We start from the raw sequence: 9,423 nt of genomic DNA on the forward strand, positions 1-9,423 counted from the left end.
CTGCAAAGATTTTCAAGTCCAGCAACTCAAAAAAGCATTAAAATTAATTTTCATTCGTGCATTTTAGGATATTTTTTAGAGATTTGCACAAACACACAATACAGCAACATGAAGGAAATTATGTCATAAGTTTAGATTCTTCAGATAAAGGCCTTTCCTGTATGCCTGCAATCTCTGAAGAACAATTCTGATTAGCAAAGTACGGTACTGCATGTCCTCCAAGGTCATTTGCAATAAGGTATAAATTCCATTGACATTTACACAAAGATTAGACTATTCCAGACCTCAGATAGAATCCGACCAAACATGTTCTGTTGCACCACAAAGCAACGCAAGCTTATTCGAGAACACTGATTCAGCCTTTTACAATAACAATGATAACTGCATATTTGAAAATGACTTCCTAAGGTCATCACACATACATTCACTGACACTTAAAGTGTGTGACACCAGAGTATTTTTAATGTTATCATCTCAACATATCCCACAGTGATGGTGTAAAGAAACGCCTGGGACAGAGTATCACTGTGCTGATAAGCAGGGGTAGATTAAGGCATGGGCAACATGGGCAGCCGCCTGGGGCGTCATCTTGCCGGGAGTGGAATGAGGTGCCCACACAAACAAGTGGGCGCCCTGAAGTCCACCAGCCATCTCATGACTCTAAAAATGTACAAAATCACCTGAATCTAAAAAACCCAGGTCACACCTCACATTGTAGTGGTTTATAATTGTGAGAGCAACTTACAGTATAATATGGTTACTCAAAATAAACCTGCACACTGCTGTGAATACGTAGCTAATTGTTAAGCTCCTTACACGTTGTTATTGCTATTGTATAATATTATAATGTAATAAGTTTAATATGGACTCCATAATGGAAAAAGGTGTAACTAAACAGCAAACTTCTTACAGCTGAAGTCAGAAGTTTACATACACTTAGGTTGAAGTAATTAAAACTCATTTTTGAACATTTCATATTAGCAAACTATAGTTTTGGTAAGTCATTTAGGACTACTTTGTGCATGACACAAGTAATTTTTCCAACAGTTGTTTAAACACAGATTGTTTCACTTTTAATTGACTACACTACCGGTCAAAAGTTTTGAAACACTCATTTTTTATTATAATTTTTTTTTCTTCACATTTTAGAATAATAGTAAAGTCATCAAAACTATGGAATAACATAAATGGAAAAAAATCCAAAATAAATCAAAACTATGTTATATTTTAGCATCTTCAAAGTAGTCACCCTTTGCCTAGATTTTGCAGACATGTACTCTTGACATTTTCTCAACCAGCTTCTTGAGGTATCACCCTGGGATGCTTTTTAAACAGTATTGAAGGAGTTCCCATCTATGTTGGGCACTTATTGGCTGCTTTTCTTTATTATTTGGTCCAAGTCATAAATTTCAAAAACATTAATTAATATGGTGGCACAATTATATGTTTGTCTACAAAACTAATTTCAAACATTTAAGCATAGGCCTTCAGATCAAAAGATTTTTAAGATCATGAGAAACATTTCAGTCAAGTGTTTCAAAACTTTTGTCTGGTAGTGTATATCACAATTCTAGTGGGTTAGAACTTTACATATACTAAGTTAACTGTGCCTTTAAGCAGCTTGTAAAATTCCAGAAAATGATGTCAAGCCTTTAGACAATTAGACAATTAGCTTCTGATAGGCTAATTGGAGTCAACTGGAGGTGTACCTTTGGATGTATTTTAAGGCCTACCTTCAAACTCAGTGCCTCTATGCTTGACATCATGGGAAAATCAAAATAAATCAGCCAAGACCTCAGAATAAATTGTGGACCTCCACAAGTCTGGATAAACCTTGGGAGCAATTTCCAAACACCTTAATGTACCACGTTCATCTGTACAAACAATAGTACACAAGTATAAACACCATGGGACCACGCAGCCATCATACCGCTCAGGAAGGAGACGCATTCTGTCTCCTAGAGATGAACATAGTTTGGTGCGAAAAGTGCAAATCAATCCCAGAACAACAGCAAAGGACCTTGTGAAGATGCTGGAGGAAACGGGTAGACAAGTATCTATATCCACAGTAAAACGAGACCTATATTGATATAACCTGAAAGGCTGCTCAGCAAGGAAGATGCCATTGCTCCAAAAAAATGCCATAAAAAAGCCAGACTACAGTTTGCAAGTGCACATGAGGACAAAGATCTTACTTTTTGGAGAAATGTCCTCTGGTCTGATGAAACAAAATTGAACTGTTTGGCCATAATGTCCATTGTTATGTTTGGAGGAAAAAGGGTGAGGCTTACAAGCCGAAGAACACCATCCCAACTGTGAAGCATGGGGGTAGCAGCATCATGTTGTGGGGGTGCTTTGCTGCAGGAGGGATTGGTGCACTTCACAAAATAGATGGCATCATGAGGAAGGAAAATGATGTGGATATATTGAAGCAACATCTCAATACATCAGCCAGGAAGTTAAAGCTCGGTCACAAATGGGTCTTCCAAATGGACAATGATCCCAAGCATACCTCCAAAGTTGTGGCAAAATGGCTTAAGGACAACAAAGTCAAGGTATTGGAGTGGCCATCACAAAGCCTTGACAAAATTTGTGGGCAGAACTGAAAAAGCGTGTGCGAGCAAGGAGGCCTACAAACCTGACTCAGTTACACCAGTTCTGTCTGGAGGAATTGGCCAAAATTCCAGCAACTTATTGTGAGAAGCTTGTGGAAGGCTACCCAAAACATTTGACCAAAGTTAAACAATTTAAAGGCAATGCTACCAAATACTAACAAAGTGTATGTAAACTTTTTACCCACTGGAAATGTGATGAAAGAAAAGCTGAAATAAATAATTCTCTCTACTATTATTCTGACATTTCACATTCTTAAATAAAGTAGTGATCCTAACTGACAGGGAATGTTTTCTACGATGTCTCATGTATAATGCACTCACAACTGGCAAGAACTTTCTCGATCTGGCAAACTCTAATCTGACTGGCACTTTACGCACCTTTCGGAAATAAGGGTGAAAATTTTTTTAAAAGTTTATACACATTTTCTATTTTCCCAAGTTTTCTGTATAACCATTCCATGCCGGCTGGCATAATCAATTTCAAATAAACTCATCCCTAAACCAAGAATGGGTATTTTAGAGTAATTTTGTAGTCAAGTACACTAACCCTCAAAAACATTGTAATCTATTACTTGTAAATTAAAATCTGTGTTAAAAATATCAAGTATGACATGTACATTAAATTTATAGTTAGTAGTGATCCTAACTAATCTAAGACAGGGAATGTTTTCTACGATTAAATGTCAGGACCTGTGAAAAAAGTTTAAATGTATTTGGCTAAGGTGTGTGTAAATTGATGACTTCAACTGTAATTTAGTAGACAAATTAGTCAACTGTGATCAAAATCAATGCATTTTCTATATGCTTTGAGTCCATAATTAAGATTGGATGTACTCAGGTATCTTAGAGGATGGCAGGTGCTCTGGTGGAACAGGTGTGTTGCATCTCTGACGACACTTTCAGTGCCCCTATGGGGAAACACTTACAATGTTGTCGGTCTAACATTACAGGATATTATGGAGCTTAAAACGGATAGAGTTGCTGTGTGCGCAACTAAGTTCACAACCGGTCGAACAAGTTTGTCCGTTATGTGATTGAAATCAATGACAGCTATTCCGTTCCTTCTCCCGCATACGGGCTTTTGTTCTACAACTGTGTTACCTCTTTTTCTTGCATTAAAGCATATAGCTAAACAAATTATGTATTACAGCTATTAAACATTGCTCATAAATCTAGACTATGTTTACTAAGCAAGTTGTAAATATTATAAAATATACGGTAACCTCATCACGAGCATCAAAATAGAGTAACCTAATAGAATCTGCACAAGATACATGTCGCGAGGTATTGTTAATACTTACCATGCATTACGAAAAAAAAGAGAACGACCCTGTGTTCTTTGGATTTGATGAAAATAACGCCAGATATATCCTTGGATAGCGGACGATGTGTGCTTCCCGTATCCAGGTGACAGTTCAGCCGTACCTGCTCACTGCAGCTCGCTGACTGCGGCGTCGTTACACTATCCACAAGCGATAGTGCTGACGTCACTGACAACAGGGCGGAGTTTCGCTCGTGCTCTTTAGAACGTTGCACAGATGTGCGCGAGGATTAGCGGGAGCTGCACCAGATGAGGTCGGAAAAAATACACCAAGATAATGTGACAAGTTCATGCTGTGGATTATACATATATAGATCTAGCAATGTGTCTGAAATGAAATGAAATGAAAAAGCGCGCTTGGATATTAGAAGTCACTGATATGGAAATCACAAATCAGTGCACTCCTTTGTTCAAGTGAAGAGTTGGAAAGTGAAAAAATGGCGATATGCTTATTGAGCAGGTGTTGCAAGAGACTGTGAGGTAATTAATATTGGAATGCAGAGTAAATTGATAATAATGTACTATTTTACAAATGGCTAAATGATAACAAATATTTGGGTTATATTAACAGCACTTAAAGGAATATTTCGGGTTCAAAAGCTCAATGGACAGCATTAGTTGTATAATATTGATTACCACAAAAATACATTTTTAATTTTCTCCTTTTCTTTAAAATAAAAAGCAACAATCTGGGAAATTACTGGAAAGCCACCTAAAATGGAAGTGTATGGGGCCAATCCATAAACGTTAAAATACTCACTATTTAAAAAGTATAGCACAAGATATATAGGCTACAATATGCGCGTTAACATGATTTTAGTGTGATAAAATCACTTACTGACCTTTTCTGTGTAAAGTTATATCCAATGTTACAACTTCATTGCCATGATGATGTAATGTCAACAAAGACTAAAATGAATGCAAACATTACGATATAAACGACTTTACAACTCAAATAATCGATGAGTTTTAACTGAATAATTAATGCAAGTGCTTTTATAAAATTATAAGCTTCAAATGTCTGCCTTTAAATCCACCAAAAATTGGCCCCATTCACTTCCATTGTAAGGTCCTCACTGTAACTCTGTTGTTGCTTTTTTTAAAGGACGGACAAGTCAAAATTATTTTTTTGTTGTAATCAACATTATTCCACAAATGCTGTTGAGCTTAACTTGTATTGAACCCAGAATATTCCTTTAATATAAATTCTTATTTAAAGCCTCAGTTTCTCTACTCATATTCAGTACATCATATAGCAAACCGCAGTTGTTAATTAAAACAAATAAAAATAATCACTTTTTAAAAAAACTTTTATTCCAACAGAAGGCGTCAACTTTTACTAACTTCCCTTCTAATTTCTTAGCAAATTGGAAGACATGAACCTTAAATATGATTAATTATTTTAAATATGGAATTAGGATTTAATCGTTTATGATATTTGATCAACTTCTCAGATATTCACATTTGTGTGTTCTCTGCTGCCCTCTATTGCATACTGCATAAACTTAAAAAATGACACTCCATTGTAGACACTGAAGATGAGACAGATATGAGATAATGATAAATAATAGCAAATACATTATTGGGCCACTTTTAATTGAATATGGTTATTTGTAAATAAGCACTAGCTTCAAAGATGTTGAGCTGGTGATAAACATTATGTACATGTCACTGTGTAAAATACACAAACACACATTCTCACAAAAAGTTCCACTGATAAAGATTTTTCGAGGCACTAATGTTTGCTCTTCTGAATGCATCTCCAGGATCCATTTTGAAGCACACACCAGAACTGGGGTGGTTGAGTGGCTGAGTCTATAGCCAAACTGAATAAATGTAACACTTCTCAAATTCAAATCTTTTCAGCATCCTGACTCACTCAGTTACCATATCTGCCCCAGAGCCCTTTAGAAAGACTCTCTCTGTGGACTGCTCACTTGCTGAGGTTTCCTTGTACCTCCTGTAGGATCTGCTCCTCCAGACTGGACGTGTCATATTCCCGCAGCATATCATACTGCCTCCAAGGTTTGGCCCACTTCTGAGCATGCTCCATATTCTCTGGGGTCAAACATAAGTCAAAGCGGATCCCCTGAATGTTAAACTTTGGACGTTCCCACCGTTTAGACCATGGCTTAGGCTTCATTTTCACTTTCAACTGCAAGTGAGAGAAAGAGAGTGGTAAAGACAGGTTAGGAATAGTTTTACCAGTGTGCTTTACTCATGAGTTTTCACAAATGAGCAGTCTCTTACTGAACTGATTGCAACATCTCCAGTGAGCTCGAAATGGACAGGTTTCATATCAAAGTCAAAGGTGCTGTACTCGGGTTGCGCGTCTCTCAAGTACATGAGATTGTCATCCAGTCTCTTTTCCAGCTTCAACACCTCAATCTGCTGCAGACGTGGACTGTACAACTCGTAGCATAACTCCACTCCTACAGTTAACACAATATACATTATTTCTCATTCATTATTAACTTTACATTAACATTCAGTCAATATTTCTCCTAGGGATGTGCACGAGTAATCGACTACTTGTTCAGCACCAGCTAGTTGACTATTAAAAACACTACTGAAATCGCAAATTGATTTTCCTTTGTGTATTTGCCTGCCATGAGCAGTGCTGAATTATACTTACTTTCCCTCTGATTCTCTCACAAAATCTCACAGTTACAATTGAGTCCACTGAGGGCGTGCTATGGATGTGTGTCGTTGAGGTGTTGGATGAGAGGAGGAGATTTCATGGTGTCTTTAATGTGTGCTTTCAACAAGTGTGGCAATTCTTGTAATATTTTTAACTCTACTTTATTGGTATTTGGTTCTTGATAGAGTCATTCATACCAATGGACTAGGATCTGCTTGTATGGTGGAAAGAAAATGCAAAACGGTTCGAGAAACTTGGAGGCTAATCCGACCAGTGTGTGTGTGTGTGTGTGTGTGTGTGTGTGTATGTACGTGCTTTAAATCTCTAAACATGGGCAGATCACATTGTCTAAAAGCCAACTTTCACCACTTGTTTTTCTGAATATGTGAAATGATAAAATGTGATGGCCTTTATGTAGACACAGTTTATATACAGTACTGTGCAAAAGTCTTAGGCACATAAGATGTTTCACAAAAGCACTTGTCTTAAGATGGTTATTTATATCTTCAGCTTTAGTGTGTCAATAGGAAATATAAATGTTAGACTCCCAAACATTACTTTTGCAAATAGAAAAGATTAGAATAGAAGAACAGGGAGCCCTGCAACAGATGTCATGGCCCCCACAGAGCCCCCCACTGAACATCGTGTCAGTCTGAGATTACACAAAGAGACAGAAGCAATTGAGACAGCCTAAATAGATAGAAGAACTGTGGCGAATTCTCCAAGAAGCTTGGAACATCCTATCTGCCAACAACCAAGAAAAACTGTGTCTAGGTGTACCTAGGAGAATTGGTGCTGATTTAGCTATTTTATTGTTTTATTGTTTACTGGACTTTGTATGACATTAAGTGATAAATGAAAACTATTTATGTAATTATTTTTGAAGACATCCTCACTATGCAACATTTTTCACAAGTACCTAAAACTTTTGCACAGTACTGTTTGTGCAATACCCTTATGCCGTCAGAATTGGTTTATGTAAGCTCTGAGTTTTTTTTAGTTAATATTTTCATCTTTTTTTCAGTTTTAATAATGCATATTTTTCAATTCATTTTTTTCCCAAAAACAAAATTTTGAAAAGTTAGCTTATTTTGAAACTGTTCTTGGTGAGAATTTGTAAATAAAACTAAATATAAATTTCACATACATGTCATACTTATTTTAACTTAAATTTTAATTTATGAGTAATTGATTACTCATTTTTTGTGGGTTAGAGTATTTGACTACAAAATTACTCCAAAATGCCCATCTCTAATTTCTCCATGTTACCTCTGAATACCATTAGAAAATTACTACCAGTACAATCAGAACAGATAAATGGGATATAACAATTTTAGCTATGGTTCCACAGCATGGGTTAAAACAAATCATGACAGCTCAGCTGAGGGCCGTTGGGTGATGTAAAAAGAAATGTTACGGTAAGCATTTTGTACCTTGGCCATCAACCACATTCCTGAGGATGAAAGTAGCTCCCAGTCCTTTTCCAGAGCGCTGAATGCAGATCCCAACAAAGCGATTCAGTTTCCCACTCGCATGAGGGTCAGTCATGCTTACTGCTAAGACACTGCCTACATAAAACAGGTGTATGTATAGGTTATGCTAGGAAAAATAAATCAGTGCGACACAGATTGTCTACAGGGATGTTACAATTATCAGTATTTCTTACCAACATAAAACTCTGGAATGTTCAGAACTTTCCGCCTCTGTATCATGTCTTTCCGTTCTATGGAAAACTTCACAGGATTAATGCGCTGACGAGGGGGGATGAACTCTGGACTCACAAACCTAGAAAAACAGCCATTTTAGTAGCATTTTATTATGTACATCCATACTGTTCTCAATAAGCCAAAACTGGTTAAGCTGTCATTAATTCAGTCTATAAATGTTGCAAACTATATGTCATGTCATATTATGATCTTTAATAGCTAATTCAGTGACAGATTCCATTAAACTTCTACTAAAGAGCCTGCAGTAATATCGGTTTATTGTGCGCATTTGTTTAACACAATAAAGATGAGGCCATTCAACAAGAGAGTGATGTACAAACCGTCGCAGTGATGCCTCGCTCTGTGTTTTGTCTATGATGACAGGTTTTGTCGGAGGGAGGAATTTTGGTGGTCCATCTGACGCCGCAGCATGCCTCAACACAGACGTGGAGAGAAATCCTAGGAATAAAATAAAGATTGTCTATAAACCTCTATCAACCACTGCTGCAACTCATTTGAGCAGGTGATGGCTCAGCATGGCAACTGTTTTAGTAATTATGTCGCCAATACTCTCTTCTTAACCCCACATTTAGTTCTGATACTGTCGTTTAAAATTAACTTGGTAATGTAAAACATCAGTAACATACGTTCGCTCTTAAGTAAATTTCTGAAAACTCGTAACAACCCCGTCATCTCTCTCGCCCTCCCTGTGCACGTCGCCATGTTTGACCTCTGACGGGAGTATGCGTACAAAAAAAAACGTTCTGATTGGCTGTCGATAAGCAATAAAGACCAAAGTGATTGGCTAGATTAACCGAATCCGCAGGGAAAAAACAGTTGAATAAACTAAAAAAAAGTCGGCCTAAAAAATCGTGTTTTAAAACAACAACAACATAAATAATTAATTCAACAGTATTACAAATGCTTGCAACCTATTAGTCACTATATTAAAGAGTAAACAACCAGCAATCGTTACTGAATGCACATAAAAAAAAAAAAAACTTTTTAAAAGCAGAATACAGATATAAGAGGATGCATATCGAATTAACAAATGAATACAAAGCAGAACATTGGATATTGGATTATAAATCACAAAAACAGATGTTGCATGTATAGGCCTATGTTATCTTTCTGATTCCT

At 36.8% G+C, this 9,423-nt stretch overlaps 2 protein-coding genes across 2 annotated transcripts in view; both read right to left on the reverse strand.

Moving 5' to 3' along the window:
- Positions 1-4,146, reverse strand: part of itsn2a (intersectin 2a) — a 67,650-nt gene extending 63,504 nt beyond the window's left edge. The window contains exon 1 of the mRNA XM_051645281.1: positions 3,917-4,146. The gene's annotated coding sequence lies outside the window, so the exon portion shown is untranslated. The remainder of the gene's footprint in view (positions 1-3,916) is intronic.
- Positions 4,147-5,228: 1,082 nt separating this feature from the next.
- Positions 5,229-9,019, reverse strand: mrpl19 (mitochondrial ribosomal protein L19). Its single transcript, XM_051645020.1, has 6 exons — positions 8,931-9,019; positions 8,625-8,742; positions 8,244-8,362; positions 8,011-8,145; positions 6,187-6,368; positions 5,229-6,091 (listed from the first exon to the last, which is right to left on the reverse strand). Exons 1-6 carry the CDS (start codon positions 9,004-9,006, stop codon positions 5,870-5,872), a joined length of 852 nt encoding a protein of 283 aa, XP_051500980.1. The 5' UTR covers positions 9,007-9,019; the 3' UTR covers positions 5,229-5,869.
- Positions 9,020-9,423: the final 404 nt, after the last annotated feature.

The sequence above is a fragment of the Myxocyprinus asiaticus genome, chromosome 19 (assembly GCF_019703515.2).
Source record: "Myxocyprinus asiaticus isolate MX2 ecotype Aquarium Trade chromosome 19, UBuf_Myxa_2, whole genome shotgun sequence".
Lineage (NCBI taxonomy): Eukaryota > Metazoa > Chordata > Actinopteri > Cypriniformes > Catostomidae > Myxocyprinus > Myxocyprinus asiaticus.